This window comes from Moschus berezovskii, chromosome 11, assembly GCF_049115385.1.
Source record: "Moschus berezovskii isolate FMDL1 chromosome 11, NW_MosBer_1.0, whole genome shotgun sequence".
NCBI lineage: Eukaryota > Metazoa > Chordata > Mammalia > Artiodactyla > Moschidae > Moschus > Moschus berezovskii.
In genome coordinates, this window is record NC_142470.1 from 93,158,919 (window position 1) to 93,182,297 (window position 23,379).

Here is a 23,379-nt window from a genome sequence, read left to right on the forward strand (position 1 = left end):
CTTGGGCAGTCTACTTTTTGTGAGATTTTTTAAAAGACAGTTGTGTTTCTCAAGATGTCTTTGGATGCCATCTCTTTTGCATTTTTGATACAGCACAGGTTATGTAGGTCTTTTAGGCCTAGTCTGAAAATGAAACTAGAATTCATAAAACAGATTCTATGGGAAAACAGTTCTAAGTCCTAAACAGTCAAAATAAAAACGAAGTTTTCAAATATAATTCATACAATTCCCTTATTCATAGATAACACAATAGCTATTAACATATCTAACTGTAATTCTATATTCAATAAATTGATTTTTCAATACATTTCAATATATTTTATATTCTATATATATATATGTATCTGTATTCAGCCAAACTGTACGAAACAGACTGTAGCAACAGCAGGATTTTACTATCTTACAGTGTAGTCGAAGGCATTTCTTTTGGCAGCATGGCACTGAAATTTTATACCCACACTCTCTCACTTCTGCTTTAAACTGTTAGAGTGGATTCTGTGGTCTGCAATTAAATAATGACCATTACAGTAACTGGGTACAGAAGTGATTACAGTCAATACACTCCTGAAAAAAGTGAAACTTTGTGCCTGGTGATCTGATCTGGTTAGATTTGAAAACAATGGGGATCCAGTGATCATGACAGGGTTTAACATCAGTAGCCCATGACATCCAGTGATGAAGAGACTGCCTAAATTATATCCGCAATAATTTAGAATGAAGAACCTATCTAATCAAGGCTTTTGCGGTTTTAGCGACAGGCATTGTGAGAGAGCACAAGACTAAGTGTACTGGACAGCACAAAAAAGAAAATGAAATGCAGTGCTTTAAATCCTCAAGGTCAGAGAACCAGGCAATTTCCTACAAGAATTTCTTTTTCCTTATAGATGCCAAACTGGTACATCCAAAAGTCAGATGCAAGGGCTGCTCTTGTAGGATTGCTGAATTAGGATATAGAATGAATTCAGTTTCACGAGTTCTATATAAAAGTTAGGGCATTTGATGGGGTTAATCAAATATGCTTTGTTGTTGTTCAGTCACTCAGTTGTGTCCGACTCTTTGCAATCCCATGGACTGCAGCACATTACGTTTTCCTGTCCTTTGCTTTCTCCCAGAGTTTGCTCAAATTCACGTTCATTGAGTCGATAATGCCATCCACCATCTATCTCCTGTCACCCCTTTCTCCTCCTGCCCTCAATCTTTAGCCATTCATTTTGTTTCCTCTATTGCCTCTTGGCTTTTGATCATTTAATTAAATTTTCACAATTGCTCCAGGGCTACTCACGTGCACCTTTAATTTATCTAAGTTCATTTAGACTTAATATTGTATCATCTCACCCTTCTCATGTCACAAGCGGTCTTCCTAAATTTCTATTCCACAGAAACAGTGAGAGATAAAAGACTGCTATTGTTTCAAGCCACTGTATTCTGATGTGGTCTGTTACATACCAATGATAATTTTAAGTTGTTTAAAGCAAGAGGGTTACTCTAATATCAGTTACTTCATCATGGCCAGGAGAAGGGGCCACTGATTACAAAAGAGCCAGACCCAAGAATTTAAGTGGGGACATTTGGGATGACTCAGATAAGAGAAAACCTTCAAACTCTATGGACTTCCCTACACCAGCAGATGCAACCCTCTGTCTGATAAGACAGGTACCACCTGTCTTACTTACCCGCTTAAGGACAATGTAACAACTATACCTCAGGGAGTTACCTTGCAAGAGCATGCCAATTCTCTTAATAACTAGCACCGCCCAGGCCCCACCACTGTCGCCAAACTTACAGACACATACACAAAAAGAACTGCAAGATTTTGTTACTTTCTAGAGAAAAAACCTCGAGACCATGGGAAAAAGATTCTAAGGGGGCTAGACCATAGACAAAGAGGATCGTAATTTTAATCAGCTGAATTTAGATACTCATCAGAAGATTTTGGTTGATAAGTACTTGAGTAGCTGGGGATGGTTCCAAACTATTTGCTCAACTGTTTGACTAAAATCTAGACACAAACATGGCCAAAACTAAAGCTGAGATGCCAAAAATGCCTTGGTATAATATGAAGAAAGAATCCAACAACTCAGAAGAAAAGGCTATTGTTAATTTATCATTTGTGACTTGTTCACCCACCCTACCTGTGTCCCCATGAGGGTCAAGGGGTTATTCTTTCACTATGACTTGGAGAAATACATGGTACTCATGAGAGTACCAGCATTTTGAAAAGTGCTATAGCAGATGTCCAGTGTGAGCCGAGAGGTAAAGCTGAGAGGTCCTTCTGTTGAAATGAGCTTCCTGATTTCAATGGGAATGATTAAAAGCCAAAGTAGCAGAGACTTACTCATAGCACTGAACCTCTAGATGAAAGATAACCATTTTTCTTTGTAACAGATACAGCCAGAATGGTAGGTAGAATGGTTAGACTTGCATGGATCAAAGGTGATGACCAACTGATCATGAAGGTTTTGAACCAAACTAGATAAACAGCCAACTAAGGACAAACTTGATCTTTATAAGACTTTAAAACAAACAAACAAACAAAAAAAACACCTAGGTTTGGAAACCAGATGTCTGACCTGAACAACCTCTAAAACACTGACCTTCATCCAATTCCTATCCCTGAGTCACTTCACAGACTCAGAGTCTTTTATAAACATACAAATAAATAATAAGTAAGCAACCCAACACTAGTGAGAAAGGACCCTGTGATAATATAATAAGTATATACCATAATTCTTCATCCCTAGTCTTCCCCAAAAGGTAATTATAATCATTGACCAGGTAATTGTATCCTGAGGAAAAAGAAATACCTCCTCTTTTCAGGGTTGATTGGTTCTTAGTTACACTAAGTCCTGAGGACTCAGATTATCACCATGTTGACTTAGTAGGTTTATGGGAGTTAGTCCATCCCACTGTAGGCCTAGTAAGTTCTGAACCCACCCAGTAGTTACTAGTTGAATACAGAGGTGAAATTACATATATCCAGCAAGAAGCAGAGCCCACAGTGAGGGTTACTTTGGAATAAAGGGCCAAGGGAAAGCCTTTGAAGCTGCTTCTTCTCATTAAAAGAGAAATTCCAAACATATATATATCTATGTAAACTACAGAAATGTGTGCCACTACCAAAAACTTGAGAAACACTGCAAAGTGTGTGTGTTTGCACATGTGTGCCATTTAATCTGCCCATTTAAATTGAGAACAGAGACGGGGCCTGGGAACTGTCATAGATTATTATAAACAAAATGTAATGGTGCTCTAATGATAGCAACTTTTCCATTTTACTGGAGCAAATTAACACAGTCCCTGACATATGCCAAGCAGGGACTGATAACAGCAAATATGCTTTTCTCTACCCAAAAACCAGACAACATCACACACAGTGGGCTTGAAGTAGCACAGAAAGAAGTGGACTTTCCCTATCTCTCCTCAGAATTACACGGACTTATAGTGTAAATCAATCTGCATGGACCTTGATTGTCTCACCATCCCATTAGACCTTAACAGTCTTGATGACATCATGCTAATAAAACACAAGAAACTTAAAAATTATGTGTTGATGTCAACCAAAAACCAACTGGAAATTACACACTCAACACTGTAACTTGTTATTAAGAAAATTTTCAGTTTGTAAAAATTTATTTGATACGTTCCCTATAAAGAACTCATCTATTAAAACAAGGTATGTAAAATAAATGTTTGTATTTTATTTTTATTATTTCTAGTTATTTTTGTTCTTACATCCTCTCAGAATGCTTCACTATCTGAACCTCTTTTGAAGAAGCTATAGTTTTCCCTCAAATCAGAAATTCTTCATTACCTATGAAACATAATCTATAAAATACTCTGGGCTTGGGAATTCTCTGGCAGTCCAATAAATTTGATCCCTTGCTGGGGAACTAAGATCCCATATCCTGAGCAGTGTAGTCAAAAAAAGATATATAAATACAATACAATGCAATACTCTGGACCTATTAGAATTTGGCACTTTCCGAATACGTAAACTTTCAAATAAAAGGGTTAAACCATTGCACAATCATATGTACTGGATTATGCTATGTACTTGCTTAATTTGGGAACTATGTTTCCTAAAATCTCTTTTCCTCCTGCTTTCATGTCAGAGTTGGTGGGAAGGGAAACTTGCTAAGGATCTGAATGGCAGAAGTAAAGCAACAAACATCCTTTACTCTTGGAAGGTTGTCATTTATAACTACGTGTCAGTCGCTCAGTTGTGTCTGACTCTTTGAGACCCAAGGACTGTAGCCTGCCGGGCTCCTGCTGTCCATGGAATTCTCCAGGCAAATACTGGAGTGAGTTGCCATTTCCTTCGCCAGGGGATCTTCCCAAGCCAGGGATCAAAGCCAGGTCTCCGGCACTGCAGGGAGACTCTTAACCATCTGAGCCACCAGGGAAGGCCCTTGTCATGGTTAAATATGACATCAAATAAGATGCAGAGATGTCCTGCAGATCCCAGCTTGACTATGTGTCCTTTTTGTCTTTCCGCTTGCTGGCCATGCCAACCAGGAGTAACCCTGGGCACACCATTAGACACTTTACTGGGGACCACAGAGCATTGCTATACAGATCCAACAGCTTTCCACAGATCTCTCCACAAGTTCCTGATGCATCCTCCCATTTCAATGGCCGGACATTCCTGGCTTCCTAGACTTCCCTGTACGCTCTGACTTACTGGTGCCAGTGCTTCAAGTAGATGGTAAGTAATTCTTTCCCCGAACCTCTTACTCCCTCTTTTACACCTTCACTTCCCTTCCCACAATCATGTGAGAAGAACCTAATTCTTTTAGCAAACCTCTTATTCCCCAAAATACTCAAAGTGGCTCTGCTTTCATAATCAAAACCTCAATATTATATGATCTTTTTATTCATTTTTGTCTTTTAAGTGCCTTAAGTGTCCATCTGATAGTGATTCATAGATTAGTTTTATTCAGCACATTATTAAATGTATTATCTCACTTAATCTCTGTAATAATTCTGAGAGGTAGATAACAACATCCGCATTTTTAAAACAAAGAAATACACGTTTAGACTCCCCAATCAACTGGTAAGCCCCAAACCAAATGATAATAGTTGAAAAACAGGACCTTGATTTCAGGTTCAATACTTTTCCTATTTCACAGCAGCAAAAATGGTGGTATAAGGATCTCTAAAAATCCCTTGCACCCAAAAAGCAGTAAGAAAACTGGCAAAATGTTAGAATCAACTTTTTCAGAACTCTGGAAATTAATCAAAGATTTGAAATAATCAAGAGAGTGTTCATTTAAGAAAATGATCAAGTCTTATTAAGAAAAGCAAGCTTTGTGTCATTTTAATATGTACCATTCCTATTCCCTCTTCTCCAGTTCTGCACTACCCTTGAAAACCAATAGCATGTTATCATGGTGAAAATTAACAGCCAAGCAGCCACCAGAAGGAACAAAATGGATTTGGAGCTCCTATGAAGTATCATTCTCAGAAAACAGTCTGGTGGTTAACTGGAAGAGCCCACTTGCAAAGATGTCTTTATTTAACCTAACTCTGAACTTGTCCAGTGACAAAACTTTGTCAAAGACAATTAGAGACAATTGATTAATCTTGCAGCTGCCTGAGGTGGTAAATAACACCTGGGGCAAACAATAGGCTAATCAAAACACTTAAAAGGAAAATAAGGGAATGAGATATAAATAAGGGCTTTGAAAAACTCCAATATATTGGTGGGAATCTAGAAGTCCATGCATATGTGGGGCTATGCAGATGCTCAGAAAACATATGAGAAGGCCTATGCTCTCACCTCAGGCTGGCCTTGAGGCTTTGCACAAGCAGTTAATGAATGCTAAGGCAGAGGTGTCAACTGCCTATGTGTTGAAAGCATGCCCCAACACACAGACACCCCCCCAAATAAAAAGGAAGACAACACATCAAGTTAACAGTAACCAAAAAGAGAGCTGGAGTGACTACACTAAGAAAATACACCTAAGACAAAACTTGTTACTAGAACAAAGAAAGGCATGTTTTCATGATATTCACTCCATCAAGAAGATACAACAGTTACAAGTCTATATTTATCTAACAACAGAGCCCCAAATTATATGAAGCAAAAATAGACAGATCGAAGGGAAAAAAATATCTGGAGATTTCAATATTCAACTTTCAATAATGAATAGAACTATACAGCAGATAGAAATAGAAGACCTGAACAATGCTACAAACCAACTAGACCCACCAGACACGTAAAGAAAACTGTCTAGTAACAGCAGAAATACACATTCTTCTCAAGTGCACAGAGAACATTCTCCAGGAGATATACTATATGTTAAGTCACAGAACAAGTCTCAATAAATCTGAAAGTGTTGTTGTTGTTCAGTCGCTCAGTTGTATCCAACTCTTTGTGACCCCATGTACTGCAGTACACCAGGCTTCCCTGTCCTTCACCATCTCCCGGAGTTCACCCAAACTTGTATTCACTGAGTCAACCATCTCATCCTGTCATCTCCTCCTCCTGCCGTCCATCTTTCCCAGCATCAGGGTCTTTTCCAATGAGTCTGCTTTTCGCATCAAGAGCCAAGTATTGGAGCTTCAGCATCAGTCCTTCCAATGAATATTCAGGATTGATCTCCTTTAGAATGGACTGGTTGGATCTCCTTGCAGTCCAAGGGACTCTCAAGAGTCTTCTCCAACACCACAGTTCAACAGCATCAATTCTTTGGCACTCAGCCTACTTTATGGTCCAACTCTCACATCCGTACATGACTAATGGAAAAACCATAGCTTTGACAAGATGGACATTTGTTGGCAAAGTAATGTCTCTGCTTTTTGATACACTGTCTAGGTTTGTCATAGCTTTTCTTCCGAGGAGTAAGCATCTTTTAATTTCATGACTACAGTCACCATCTGCAGTGATTTTGGAGCCCAAGAAAATAAAGTCTGTCACTGTTTCCACTGTTTCCCCATCTATTTGCCATGAAGTGATGGGACCAGATGTCATGACCTTAGTTTTGTGAATGTTGAGTTTTAAGCCATCCTTTTCACTCTGCTCTTTTACCTTCATCAAGAAGCTCTTTAATTTCTCTTCACTTCCTGCCATAAGGGTGGTGTCATCTGCATATCTAAGGTTATTGATATTTCTTCCAGCTACCGCTTCATCCACCTGGCATTTCACACAATGTACTCTGGATAAAGGTCTGTACAGTCAAAGCTATGGTTTTCCCAGTAGTCACATTTGGACATGAGAGCTGGACCATAAAGAAGACTGAGTGCCAAAGAACTGATGCTTGTGAATTATGGTGAGAGAGTCCCTTGGACTGCAAGGAGATCAAACCAGTCAGTCCTAAAGGAAATCAATCCTGAATACTCATAGGAAGGACTGATGCTAAAGCTGAAGCTCCAATACTTTGGCCACCTGATATGAACAGCCAACTCACTGGAAAAGACACTGATGCTGGGAAAGAGAAAGCAGGAGAAGGGGACGACAGAGGATGAGGTGGTTGGATGGCATCACAGACTCAATTGACATGAGTTTGAGTAACGTCTGGGATATGGTAAAGGACAGGGAAGCCTGGTGTGCTACAGTCCATGGGGTCGCGGAAAGTTGGGCATGACTGAACAACTGAACAACAACAACTGCACGAAAGTTAAATAAGCAGGGTGACAATATACAGCCTTGACATACAGCTTGTGTGCAACCAGGACCCAGGAAAAGGCGCAGTGACCTCCACAAAAGGCTGAGCCAGATGTGCTTTGTCTGAGTGTCTCGTGCAAAGGCATGGTCAGCAGTGGCCCGCTGCTGGGATGGGGGCTCTGGCAGAAGCAGACCTGGGTGGTGCGGCATGTGGCCTAACTTCTCTTAGAGGAAGTCACCATTAGCTCCACAATACAGCCTCCAGCCGGGAGACTGACAAACTGGAGAACAATTATACCAAAGAAGTTCTCACACTGTTGCGGAAATTCTAGGCCCTACAACATATTTCCCAACCTGGGGATTCGGCAAAGGGACTGAGAACCCCCAGGGAATCTGACTTTGAAGGTCAGTGGGATTTGATTACAGAACTTCCACAGGACTGGGCAACAGACTTTTGGAGGGCACAAACAAAACCTTGTGCGCACCAGGACCCAGAAGAAACGAGCAGTGACCCCACAAGAGACTTGAGCCAGGCTTGCCAGTGAGTGTTCAGGAGTCTCTGACGGAGGTGTGGGTCGACAGTGGCCTGCCATGGGGTCAGGGGCACTGACTGCAGCAGTCCTGGGAGGTGTGGCGTGCTGGCATAAGTCCTTTTGGAGGAGGTACCCCATACCCCCTACCACAGTTTGGCCGCAGGCCACACTACAGGCAGGGAACACAGCCCCACTCATTGGCAGAAAACTGGAATTAAGATTTCCTGAGAATGGCCTTGCCCACTAGAGCAAGACCCAGTTTTCCCCACAGCCAGTCCCTCCCATCAGGAAGCTTCCACAATCCTCTTACCCTCATCCATCAGAGATAAGACAGAATGAAAAGCACAATCCGAAAGTGTAGAAGTCATACAAAATACATTCTCCAAATACAGTGGGATGAAATTAGAAATCATAACAAACAAATTTGAGAAATTCACAAATATGTGGAAATTAAACAACACACTGTCAAGTAAACAATAAGTCAAAAAAGAAATCACAGGGAAATTGAAAACACTTTAAGATAAATGTAAACAAAAATATAGTATGCCAAAACTTACAGAATTCAGTAAAAGTGGTTCTCAGAGGAAAGTTTATAATTATAAATGTCTATATATTAATAACAAATAATATTAATTCTGGGTATTTTATCTACTGGAAGATGGGTCCGGAGGGCCAGAGTGGGCAGTTTCCTACAGAAGTTAAGAAACACTAAAGCAGTGACTTAACTTTGTCTACATTTGCTTGTTGTTTCCCTCACAGTCCTATCCCATAGTTTGTGGATGCTAAGTAGCTTCATTCATGTCTGATTCTTTGTGACCCTATGGACCATAGCCACCAGGCTCCTCTGTCCATTGGATTCTCCAGGCAAGAATACTGGAGTAGGTTGCTACGCCCTCCTCTAAGGAATCTTCTTGATTCAGACACTGAACCCATGTCTCTTGTGTCTCCTGCACTGGCAGACGGGTTCTTTACCACTAGTGCCACCTGGGAAGATCTCCCAACGCAGAGATTGAACCCAGGTCTCCCACATTGAGGGCAGATTCTTTACCATCTAAGCCACCAGGGAAGCCCAAGTTAGTTGTTCAGTCATGTCTGACTCTTTGTGACCCCGTGGACTGTAGCCCCCCAGGGTCTTCTGTCCATGGGATTTCCCAAGCAAAAATATTGGAGTGGGTTGCCATTTCCTACTCCAGAGGATCTTCCTGACCCAGGGATTGAACCCAGATTGCCTGCACTGTAGGCAGATTCTTTACTGTCTCAGCAATCAGGGAAGACACATAGTTTCTTCAGATATGTCAACCATTTCTCCTTAAGAGTTTATACCTCTTGGGCCTGCCAACAAACCCAGCTTCCTCAAGGGCAATGCTTGCAGGCAATGTATTTCCTTTCTTCAGTTAGTCACACTGCATTCCCCAGTCTTCCTCACTTTCTCCAAAATGTTCTATTCTCTCTTCCCTCCTCATTTACCCAGTCAATTTATATAATTTATTACCAAATAAAGAATGACAAAGATGTGCCCAGTGAACATAAATAAAGCACAAGTGCTTCTGATATCACTTCTGCAATATTGAAACGTGGGTGGGAAGAAATCTTGACAGAATGTGAAAAACTTTGCTATTTCTGGCTATGGGTTGCTACTTCCCTACTGGAAAACACAGATGTATGTTCTTACATGACATAAGAAATATGTCATCTTAACATCTATTTAGCAGGATAAAAATACATTCCCAAACATTCAAAGGCATACTTCAAATGGCTACAAAGAACCTGCGGTGCCTATCAGTTCAGTTCAGTTCAGTCGCTCAGTCGTGTCCGACTCTCTGTGACCCTATGAATCACAGCACACCAGGCCTCCCTGTCCATCACCAACTCCCGGAGTTCACTCAAACTCATGTCCACAGAGCTGGTGATACTATCCAGCCATCTCATTCTCGGTCGTCCCCGTCTCCTCCCACCCCCAATCCCTCCCAGCATCAGAGTCTTTTCCAGTGAGTCAACTCGTCGCATGAAGTGGCCAAAGTACTGGAGTTTCAGTTTTAGCATCAGTCCTTCCAATGAACACCCAGGATTGATTTCCTCTAGAATGGACTGGTTGGATCTCCTTGCAGTCCAAGGGACTCTCAAGAGTCTTCTCCAGCACCACAGTTCAAAAGCATCAATTCTTCGGTGATCAGCTTTCTTCACAGTCCAACTCTCACATCCATACATGACCACGGGAAAAACCATAGCCTTGACTAGATGGACCCTGGTAGGCAAAGTAATGTCTCTGCTTTTTAATATGCTATCTAGGTTGGTCATAACTTTCCTTCCAAGGAGTAAGCTGGCTGCAATCAGCATCCACAGTGATTTTGGAGCCCAAAAAAATAAAGTCTGACACTAGGAACCAGCAAATCTGAAGACCATTCCCTTACTCACACAAACATATGTATCTTACATATATCTATTTTATTTTGTAATTCCACACAACTATTAATAATTATTAATCTTAATATAACTTTATAGCAATGACTACACACAGTGAATCTCAGCATAAAATAAAGTCAGCCAAGATTATTAATTATGGCTAGAATAATACGTTCCTTACTTTTTCAGGAAAATGTGTGGTGTTTAGAGCAAGGGTTATACACAAAGATGCCCAGAAATTCTTGCCAATTATTGAGAATGAATAAAGTAGGCTGGCAGTTGAACATACAAAGGAACAAGCCACTCCTCGACTCTACCCAGTTAGCATAATAATGTGGGAATTTGGCCCAATGTTTCCAAATCATTTGATTTTTTTAAGAGAAGCCAAGAAATCTAGATTTTTAGATTATATCACCTGAATGTGCTTACTCTGATTTTTTTTCCCCAAACCATTATGTAAGTCAAACAAAATACCTCTTGCAACTTCAGATTTAGAAAATTAAACTCCCACCCTACAATGGACATCACTTGCTCTTTTTCCTGCTCGGCATCCATTCTCTGATCTGATAACTACAGAATTACACTTCCCTAAACAGAAACCATTCCATGTAGTACAGAAGCAGGGCCTATCAGAGGCCAGGTCACATGCCTCAGGCTGTTCAGAACTTCTCTGTGAGAACCATGGAATTGACTTGAGTCTACCAGGGTTACTAAACTCGAGCTTTCAGGGGCCTTCTTGGCTGGCCCTTGGAGAAATGACACCATCTCAGCCCCTAGATACAACTATCATTATTAGTCAACTAGAAGAGTCAGTTGCATGAACTTATAAATTCCCTTTTTTGTCTAAGCTAGTATATGTTGGTTCTCTTACAACCAAAACTGTTCTAACATGTCCCTAGAAAATTCTGTCACATGATTCATTCTATAGACTTCCACAACTACAAGAAGATCTGTGAGAACATAGGTGCCTTTTGTCAGAAAGACAGTTCAAATGCCAGTTCTACTATTTACTAAAGGCATGACTATGAGTAATCTCACTAATATGTTGAGTCTGTTTTTCATTTGTACATGACCTTCAAGAATTACATGTGAAATGTACCTAGGATTTTGTTAGGCACACAGTAAGCCCTAAACTAATGTTTGTGTTCCTTCTTAATCCCTCCACTGGAAGACTAGATTGAAAAGCAAGAAGCTTGAGGTTTCACTACTAGGAAGAAAGAAAGAAACCTGAAACCGCTTCTAGAAGCATTAAAATTTTCTGTAAACAATCAATCTAGTTTACTGTGTACAGATTCTCCACAGATAGAAGAATTGCTGTTGTTAAACTGTTAAATAGCTGTTTATGTAACAGAGGTCAATGGGACTGGAGGAAGTGAGGTCCAAGGAAAAAAGTACTGATGCAACCAGGTTAAAAAGCTGAATTCTTCCACATAAGGCTGATTTCAACCAAACATTAGGTTTTCTTTTTTTTTTTTTATGAAAATGTGTAGCCACAGGAGGAGGCCCTAGAGATCTCAGAGAAAGAATCTGTACAAGATACAAACCTAGAGGCATATTGTTTTATAGAAGGACAGCAAAGGGAGAAATATTTTGCTGGTCAAACAGAATTTGGAATCTACATATGTCTGGAATCTTATAGTCTGATAATGATCAGACTATAAGGTCCCTGAAGGTAATTTTTTTTTTCTCATCTTGGAATACCACTGCCCAGCACATAGTAGGTGCTCTATAAAGTATTGAATAAATTCAACTGAAACTAACAGTGAAATCCCAAAGGCTTCAGATTCTACAAAGAAACATAAAAGATTCTTCCTACTGAGAACAAAGTGAGAGCACCCTAAGGATGGCTGGCTGACATCAATACTGTGTGACTACATTAGGACTGATTTAACAAGTCAGTCCGAGCAGAGAGGCCATACAGCAGCATCTGAACTTCACAAGGCCTTCTCACCCAAGTGATCACAACTAACAAGTTACTCTCAGGAATTCCCTGGTGGTCCAGTGGTTGAGAATCTGCCCTGCAATGTAGGGGACATGAGTTCAATTCGTGGTCCAGAAACTAAGATTCCACATGCTACAGAGAAACTAAGCCCATGAGCTACAACTACTGGGCCCTCAAGCCACAACTAGAGAGTTTGTGCCACATAATGCAACGAAGATGACTGATGACACAATTAAGATCTGATGCAGCCAAATACATATATAAATATTCAAAAAAATAGAAGTGACTCTCAGGACTAAAAACATCAAAGAGCAAAACTGAAAGCCTGAGTTCCCTACCTTGGTAATGTAACTTTTGACCAAACAGTTCAGTGTTGAGAAGTAGCTGAGAACTTCAGATAAATACAAGCAAAAAAGTTAATATATAGAAGTGAAATATATGACACATTGGGACTTATTTACATTTATGATGGTGTTTTTTTTCTACCGGCTGTTACATGGGATATTCAAGGTTTGAGGGAGGGCCCCTACCCTAAGCAAACTAGGATTCCGGGAAACACCCTGTTAGAGACAAGGCCCGAGATCAGGCATAAAGAATATAGGTGACAGCAAAGATCTTATTCAAATATGAAGGAGAAATCAAAAGCTTTACAGACAAGCAAAAGCTGAGAGAATTCAGCATCACCAAACCAGCTCTCCAACAAATGCTAAAGGATCTTCTCTAGACAGGAAACACAGAAAGGGTGTATAAATGCAAACCCAAAACAACAAAGCAAATGGCAACGGGATCATACTTATCAATAATTACCGTAAATCTAAATGGGTTGAATGCCCCAACCAAAAGACAAAGACTGGCTGAATGGATACAAAAACTAGACGCCTATACATGCTGTGTACAAGAGACCCACCTCAAACCTAGGGACACATACAGACTCAAAGTGAAGGGCTGGAAAAAGATATTTCAAATGGAGACTAAAGGAAAGTACGAGTAGCAATACTCATATCAGATAAAACAGACTTTCAAATAAAGGCTGTGAAAGGAGACAAAGAAGGACACTACATAATGATCGAAGGATCAATCCAAGAAGAAGATATAACAATTATAAACATATATATACCCAACATAGGAGCACCACAATATGTAAGGCAAATGCTAACATGTGTGAAAGGGGAAATTAACAATAACACAATAATAGTGGAAGACTTTAATATCCCACTCACACCTATGGATAGATCAACCAAACAGAAAATTAGCAAGGAAACACAAACTTTAAATGATACAATGGACCAGCTAGACCTAATATCTATAGGACATTTCACCCCAATACAGTGAATTTCACCTTTTTCTCAAGAGCACACAAACCTTCTCCAGGATAGATCACATCCTGGGCCATAAGCCTAGCCTTGGTAAATTCAAAAAAACTGAAATCATTCCAAGCATCTTTTCTGATCACAATGTGGTAAGATTAGACGTCAACTACATGAAAAAAACTATTAAAAACAGAAACATAAGGAGGCTTAACAACACACTTCTGAATAAACAACAAATCACAGAAGAAATCAAAAAAGAAATCAAAATATGCATAGAAACGAATGAAAATAAAAACATAACCCAAAACCTATGAGATTCAGTAAAAGCAGTGCTAAGGGGAAGGTTCATAGCAATTCAAGCTTACCTCAAGAAACAAGAGAAAAATCAAATAAATAACCTAACTCTATACCTAAAGCAACGAGAAAAAGAAGAAATGAAGAACCCCAGTGGTAGGAGAAGGAAAGAAATAAAAATTAGGGCAGAAATAAATGAAAAAGAAACAAAGGAGGACCATAGCAAAAATCAACAAAGCCAAAAGCTGGTTCTTTGAGAGGGTAAATAAAATTGACAAACCACTAGTCAGATTCATCAAGAAACAAAGGGAGAAAAATCAAATCAATAAAATTAGAAATGAAAATGGAGAAATCACAACAGACAACACAGAAATACAAGGGATCATAAGAGACTACTATCAGCAACTATATGCCAATAAAATGGACAACTTGAAAGAAATGGACAAATCCTTAGACAAGTATAACTTTCCAAAACTGAACCAGGAAGAAACAGAAAATCTTAACAGACCCATCACAAGCATGGAAATCAAAACTGTAATCAGAAATCTTCCAGCAAACAAAAGCCCAGGACCAGACAGCTTCACAGCTGAATTCTACCGAAAATTTAGAGAACAGCTAACACCTATTCTACTCAAACTCTTCTAGAAAATTGCAGAGGAAGGTAAACTTCAAACTAATTCTATGAGGCCACCATCACCCTAATACCAAAACCAAACAAAGATGCCACAAAAAAAGAGAACTACAGGCCAATATCAGTGATGAACATAGATGCATAAATCCTTAAAAAAATTCCAGCAAACAGAATCCAACAACATATTAAAAAGATCATACATCATGACCAAGTGGGCTTTATCCCAGGGATGCAAGGATTCCTCAATATTCGCAAGTCAATCAATGTGATACACCACATTAACAAATAGAAAGATAAAAACTGTATGATTATCTCAATAGATGCAGAGAAAGCCTTTGGCAAAATTCAACACCAATTTATGATAAAAAACCCTCCAGAAGGCGGGAATAGAAGGAACATTCCTCAACATAATAAAACCATATATGATAAACCCACAGCAAACATTATCCTCGATGGTGAAAAACTCAAAGCATTTCTCCTTAAATCAGGGACAAGACAAGGGTGCCCACTCTCACTCCTACTATTCAAAATAGTTTTGGAATTTTAGCCACAGCAATCAAAGAAGAAAAAGAAATAAAAGGAATCCAGATTGGAAAAGAAGTAAAACTCTCACTTTTTGCAGATGACATGATCCTCTACATAGAAAACCCTAAAGACTCCACCAGAAAATTACCAGAGCTAATCAATGAATACAGTAAAGTTGCAGGATATAAAATTAACACACAGAAATCCCTTGCATTCCTATACACTAACAATGAGAAAACAAATTAAGGAAACAATTCCATTCACCATTGCAACGAAAAGAATAAAATACTTAGGAACATATTTACCTAAAGAAACAAAAGACCAATATATAGAAAATTATTAAACACTGATGAAAGAAATCAAAGATGACACAAATAGATGGGAGAAATATACCATGTTCATGGATCGGAAGAATCAATATCGTGAAAATGAGTATACTACCCAGAGCAATCTATAGATTCAATGCAACCCCTATCAAGCTACCAATGGTATTTTTCACAGAACTAGAACAAATAATTTCACAATTTTTATGAAAATACAAAAGACCTCGAATAGCCAAAGCCATCTTGAGAAAGAAGAATGGAACTGGAGGAATCAACCTGCCTGACTTCACTCTCTACTACAAAGCCACAGTCATTAAGACAGTATGGTACTGCCACAAAGACAGAAACATAGATCAATGGAACAAAACAGAAAGCCCAGAGATAAATCCACTCACCTATGGACACCTTATCTTTGACAAAGGAGGCAAGAATATATAACGGAGAAAAGACAATCTCTTTAGCAAGTGGTGCTGGGAAAACGGAACACTTTCTAACACCATACACAAAAATAAACTCAAAATGGATTAAAGATCTAAATATAAGACCAGAAACTATAAAACTCATAGAGGAGAACATAGGCAAAACACTCTCCGACATAAATCACAGCAGGATCCTCCATGACCCACCTCCCAGAATATTGGAAATAAAAGCAAAAATAAACAACTGGGACCTAATTAAAATTAAAAGCTTCTGCATAACAAAGGAAACTCTAAGCAAGGTGAAAAGACAGCCTTCAGAATGGGAGAAAATAATAGCAAATGAAGCAACTGATAAAGGATTAATCTCAAAAATATACAAGCAACTCCTGCAGCTCAATTCCAGAAAAATAAATGACCCAATCAAAAAATGGGCCAAAGAACTAAACAGACATTTCTCCAAAGAAGACATACGGATGGCTAACAAACACATGAAAAGATGCTCAACATCCCTCATAATCAGAGAAATGCAAATCAAAACCACAATGAGGTACCATTTCACGCCAGTCAGAATGGCTGCTATCCAAAAGTCTACAAGCAATTAATGCTGGAGAGGGTGTGGAGAAAAGGGAACCCTCTTACACTGTTGGTGGGAATGCCAACTAGTACAGCCACTATGGAGAACAGTGTGGAGATTCCTTAAAATACTGGAAATAGAACTGCCATACGACCCAGCAATTGCACTCCTGGGCATACACATGGAGGAAACCAGAATTGAAAGAGACACATGTACCCCAATGTTCATTGCAGCACCGTTTACAATAGACAGGACATGGAAGCAACCTAGATGTCCATCAGCAGACGAATGGATAAGAAAACTGTGGTACATATACACAATGGAATATTACTCAGGCATTAAAAAGAATGCATTTTAATCAGTTCTAATCAGGTGGATGAAATTGGAGTCTATTATATAGAGTGAAGTAAGTCAGAAAGAAAAACACCAATACAGTATACTAACGCATACATATGGAATTTAGAAAGATGGTAACAATGACCCTATATGTGAGACAACAAAAGAGACACAGATGTAAAGAACAGTCTTTTGAACTCGGTGGGAGAAGGCGAGGGTGGGATAATTTGACAGAATAACATTGAAACATGCATATTATCATATGTGAAACAGATTGCCAGCTTAGGTTCAATGCATGAGACAGGGTACTCAGGGCTGGTGCACTGGGATGACCCTGAGGGACGGGATGGGTTCAGGATGGGGGACACATGTACACCCATGGCTGATTCATGTCAATGTATGGCAAAACCACGACAATATTGTAAAGTAATTAGCCTCCCATTTAAATAAATAAATTAATTTTAAAAAAAAAGAATATGGGTGAAAGTTCAGTTCAGTCTCTGAAAAAAAGAGAAAACCTTCCAGGAAAATTATTCATACTTGAGTCAGAAGGAATTATCCAAACAAACTACCCTTCTTGGCTATGATTTGTGCCTTGATTTTGTGAATGAACGGAAGGAGTTAAAAACTCTAATGTGTGATAAGAGTGGCCCTCATCTGACACTGCATCTGGTCAGTGTACTGGCAGGGGTACTGGGAAACCAGCACTCCAGGAAGCTCTTCTGGCAAAACAGCCAAGATGGGGAAATGAGCTCTAGACCCAGAGATGGTACTAATCATAACAAGTGCCTCTGAGGACGACAGAAATGACAGAATTAGGCTTAACGACTAGAAGTCTACCCCAAAGGGACCAAAAAAAAAAAAAAGGCAGGCTAAGAATATAAGGACATACTATTAGTCAGATCTGGCCACCTGATAATAGCTTCAGGTTTTTAAAAATGTGTTGTGTATGTTGTGCTCAAACAACTCTGGGCATAGTCTAACTCAGTCTCTTCTCTGAAGCACAAAGGAAAATGGTTTCTAATTTTCACCACAGTAGAGGCTGGTTCTTAAGAAAAGAGAGCTGGACTGTTGGAAAGGTGCTCCACTGCCCATGACACAGGGAATAAGGATGACAAGGCAGAACTAAACGAGCACCATAGAACCTTGGACTCTTATGGCTTCCCACACAATCCTTCTATCAGAAAGGCACTTTCTCCCTAGCCTGTATTCTTGTTCTGTGAGCGGCAATTGAGAGGTGAAAATTACAAGACACTTCAACTCACTGCGATTGCTTGCTCCCCTCTTCTGTGGGGTTATGCCCAGTCCTACCCACTCTCTGACAGCCAACTGTTCACTAATTGCTCTGGACGTTTATCTGTGTGACTGCACCACAGTCTGGCTTAATTTTTCAAAGAAGACCTGCCAACATAAATATCCCAGGTCCAAGATAAAACAGAATAATTAAAAACAGGCCTTGTTATCCGATTAGCTGATCATCTTCTATTCATATCACGAAGTGATATTTTCAGTGAGTGTTCGGCCTGTTTTCCTCATTCAAATGAACACAACAGGCTTTAACTTACAAACTGACCATCAAATTTTAAAGGATTAACAACAAGGTGGGAGCGGGTAGGTGCTGGGGAAGGAGTATGGGCTTTAGAGGAAAGGCAGGTCTGAGCCTGGATTCCAAAATCTGCCACTTACTGAGGCTAATCGGTAAAATGGCAAAAAACAATTCATACTTTGTAGGTTGTTACAAATATTAAATGACAAGGACAAAATAATTATAAGAGGCTCTAAAACTGCATTACACAATAACAGCATGCTCACAGTATCTTTGCATCTATGGAGCAAAAATAAAAGTTCTACTATTTCTATTCCTTAAATTAAGAAGTTAAAACAAGACCAGAGAGATCTCACAATAAGCTTTTGGAGAGAAACTATACAGCAGGGCTTGGAGAAGTTTCTTTCACCGCATGTAGGGTCCATAAAGAGGGACCACGTGAAGATGTGCTTCAGTGCAATAACTATTCTATGAATACCTACTAGTCCTTCATTCAGCAAATATAAGTGAGTTCCCCCAAGGTGCCAGGCCTGTGCTATAAATAAAACAGACACAAGTCTGGTTCTTAAACTGCTTACAGTCAAGAAGGTGAGCAAAGTCAGTACAAGGGACGATGAGAGTAGTGCTGGGTATTACAGGCGCACACAGGAGAACACCACCAGATCTCTGGGGGAGATTTCAGGGAAAGCTTCTTGGAGGAAGCAATCACCTAGGAGAAGTCTGAGGAATAAGGAGTTAGCTGACGGAGGACAAGTTCTAGACAGACAACAGCATGTGTGAAGGTTCTGAGGTCAAACAACACAGCAAAATCAACAATTCCAAGTAGTTCAGTCCTGCCAGAACTTTGGACATAACCTGGGTGAGTGAGTACAAAGAGGGGACAAGGCAGAGGTAATAGAGGAGGGAGACAAGCATCAGCAATGTCAGTAGGAGTCAGATCATGAAGTGACGATCATTGCAATAAGAGCTCTGAGTTAATCCTAAGAACACAGCGAAGTTCCTACAGTCAGAATGACATGATTAGTTCTGCCTTTTAGGAAGCTTGCTCTGACTGCAGTGTGAGAAAAGAACACATGGGAACTCTCTTAAATCACATAAAGAAACTATCTTAGAAGAAAAAAAAAAAAAACCAAAACCCAAACTAAATGTTAAAAAGAATCTCAGCTGTTTTAGAAATAAAATATTTGCTTGGCAAGTTAAAGGGGAAAAATTTTAAAGTCTAATGGCCACAATCATCTGCTAATATAGCATAATAAAAGATAGGCTGTGCAGCTCAGGTAAGCCTTCTTTCCTAAGAAACAAGAGAAAATACTAGAGGTCCCAACCTAAATCTCTCCACCTCCTTCCACCCTGCCTTCTCCAGGAAACTTAACACCCACTCAGTCTTTCTCTTTTCATTTATAGACTCAATTTGCTCAACAAAATAAAAATTCTATTATAGAAAAGCTTGCAGAAACTGCATTAAGTGTGCCAGATAGCTTTAAAAAATTAAATGCTAACAGATGAGAACCAGTTCTGACCCCAAGGTCAAGCAAAATTGACAAGAATTTCTGTAGGTAGTTTCTAAATTAGAGAGTCTGAGATCTTACTAGTGGGGGTGCAAACATGAGCATCAGAGCACAATAATTAGACTTAGATACTTTTCTGAATTTGTCTTTTAAAAATAAATTATGCCATTAAGCACTAAAGGCAAAGATTAAAATTTCACAAACTTCCAGTTAATTCTAAATGTGATGACAACTACTGCTATGCAATCAAATATTAAAAGAATCTCAGCTGTTTTAGAAATAAAACACTTGGTTCCAACTTGAAGCAAGGGTCTATGATTAAACTGATTTGCAAATACAGCACGAAAAATAGGTAAGGGGTCTTTTATATGGCAAATAAAAAACTAAAATCAATCTGTAAAATCAAGATTTTGAAGGATGTTTGGCTGTAACTCACAAAAGACTTGAGATAAAGTTAATAACTGTACATTCCTAAAAATTAAAATACACACATTTTATAGAGTGATTTAAAACACAGGAATTTATCATTACCCTAAGACATTTCTTACAAGGTTTACATGAATATTTAAAAAAAAATAATAATACTGCTACTAATTTGGGGGACTTAGTCAAATACATTCTCTGAAAGGAATGGACTCATATTTTTTATTCTCCAGTAAGAGCATCTCTACTTTACATACTTACTAAAAATAACTAAATGTAATATAGCAAAGTGTGCTTTGGATATTTGGGATTCACCAACTAGCTTAATTACTTCAAAAATTTCCATATTTTTATATACAGTTATTACTTATTTGTTCACTGACCAATGGGAAGAATGATGCAATGGGAACTACATCAATGGTATCTTGGGGGTCAAGAAATAATTCACCTCCTTGTTAAACAAATATCCGAATACTACTTGTATGCCAGTCAAAGGGCACTAAATAAACACTTAAGTCTGTGAAGAAACATCACACCATATTTCATCAAATTTGAGATGCCATCAATTTTAAGACTAACTCTTAACTAATAAAGAAAAAATGTTTTCATTTACTTTATGACACAATGCCTTGGATGAATCACATCAGCTTCTCACTGCTTGATATTTTTTAAATCTACTCAGAAAAATTTGGCAATTTTTCCTGCCTCCAATACACTGCTTGATATTATAAACAGCAATTTTTTTTTCCTTTATGAATCTTAGTATGAAACACGGCTTCATCTACACTGGGGCGTCTTCCTTTCGTGGCTCCCATAGAGCATTTAGTTGTTTTTAAAAAGTAAGTGGAACTGTGATTACTTTACCAATGGCACATGTTTACTTCACTAATGTTAAATTCACATCTCTCCACTCTGTTTTGGTCCTTTACCATTTCTGTTTCAATGACAAATCATAATGGAATCTTTTAAAATATATTTTAAATGGCAATTAAATCCAACATACATAGAGCTGACACTGTACATAACTCAACTGAAATGATGATACTAAATACAGCTACAACTAAAACTTGTACAAGCACAAGCAGTTTCAATCCGGCCAAATGGCCACTTGACAGCAACTGACAGATGCCATCAAGCAGCAGATACAACCCAAATTCAAAGATATTAAAATGCGAAAAAAAAATATGAGTCTCAGAATCAGTAATAGCAGCAAATACTAACAGAGCACAAGGAAAGAGCACCATTTTATGTACTTTTCATATGTTATGCCAAGAAAATCGGTTGGGTAGGTAGATTATGTGCCTCCAGATGAGGAAGCTGAGGCTTGGGGTGGGCAAGCTGAGTAACTTGCCCCAAAATCACAAAGTTAGCAGGTGCCAAGGCTAGCTTTTGAATCCACAGTCTCAGCTATGCTTTTAACCACTATGTCATGCGGTCACATAAGTTATTAAACAATAACTAGCTCTGTGACTTAACCTAAATCACTGGAGACTCCTTTCCTTATCTGGAAAAGGAAGAACTGGAATGGATGATTATGGAGTCCCTTCCCAGGATGAAAATACTATAATTCTATAATATTTTATAATAAAATGTTATCCACATGGTAGCCTCTCCTTAACCCTATAAAATTCAAAGACTTTCACCACTATTACTGACTAGTGAAAAGAACCTCTTTTACTATTATTCTAAAATCCACATACTTAGGAAGGGTACTAAGAAACAGACGTACATGTACCATTATTTCTCTTTTTCAGGATGATGGCAAAGGCTGATTATAGATACAAATGATCCAATTTGTGGGTTTTACTCTGCCTGTGTATCATACTTATGATAGAAATTTACCATTTAAAATTTTAGTCCAAAATTAACAAATGATTTCAATGTGTCCATTTTAACAGATATATAGAGTGCACAGTCCTTTAAAAATTCTGTTCATTTATGAGGGAAAAAACAACAGATTAATAACAGATGCAAATATTGCAACATTTTCTCTCTTGACCCAATTTAAAGGATGGAATTAAATGTGCATTACACACTTGACAACTCTTTTGCCCCAAAGTGGGGGGTGGGGGGAGGGGGCTGTCATAACCTTTGGATCTTCTACAGGTCGAGCTGCCCTCCCTCCTAGGTAACCTTGCTTCTGACTCACAGCCTCTGAACATCAGGCAACCTAGTGATGCTTAAAATATTTCCTAATAGTTCACTTTGAAGTTGTCTACCGAAGGAGAGTTAATAAAGGAAAGAGAAGAAAATGTGCAATGTCTTTAAAGCTTTCATTATTTATTCCTAAACATCAAACACTGTATCAGTTTTGGGCCTTGCTTTTTTCCTTTATAGTACACATGCAGACATAAAACAACCTGCCCCAACGGAAATTAGAGAAAACATTAAAAAGATTTCTGATGAAAAAAGTGAAAAAAGGAATATAAGTGAACTGTTGGCAAAAGTAGGCTTAAAAAACAAAACAGGTAGGATGATGGCTCAAAGATGAAAGGGTCTGGCCAGAGCATAAAAATTTCACTATTACATACCTTCCCATGCTGCCCAGCTCTTTCATAGCAAATGACAACATCTTCCCACATTTCTAGCTTCTCAAATATCTGAAGGGCTGAACTGGTACATCCCAACTCAAAGAGTAAACCTGCAAGTTGGCGCTAGAAAAATCAAATTAAAATAATGAACAATCCTTCACACAGATTCACACACAGATTCCTGTTCCATTCATAGGTATATCTAATCTGCCATTTTAAGCATCTGCTTATTTCAAAAAGTGCCCAATATCCATAATTCAACCTCTGCTGAAAAAACATGTGTTTCCTACATGTTGAAAAACATACAGGAACTGTTCAAAATACACAATATATCAATTTTTCCCACGAATTCAGAACTTAAAAGGCAAAATCTGCACTTCTTTATTATCTAAAAAGTCTATATATGACAATCTCTGTTGTAAAGCTGAGATCAAATAAGTCATTTTTTAAAACTCTGTTAAAGTGGCCCTTATCA

The 23,379-nt window shown here is 38.8% G+C and overlaps 1 protein-coding gene across 2 annotated transcripts in view; it reads right to left on the bottom strand.

Moving 5' to 3' along the window:
• The window catches only part of TTC27 (tetratricopeptide repeat domain 27), a 176,963-nt gene that overhangs the window by 64,585 nt on the left and 88,999 nt on the right, over nucleotides 1-23,379 (bottom strand). For both annotated transcript variants that reach the window (XM_055399033.2, XM_088841553.1), the window contains exon 12: nucleotides 22,905-23,027. In XM_055399033.2, the coding sequence (XP_055255008.2) occupies nucleotides 22,905-23,027 (123 nt within the window). The remainder of the gene's footprint in view (nucleotides 1-22,904; nucleotides 23,028-23,379) is intronic.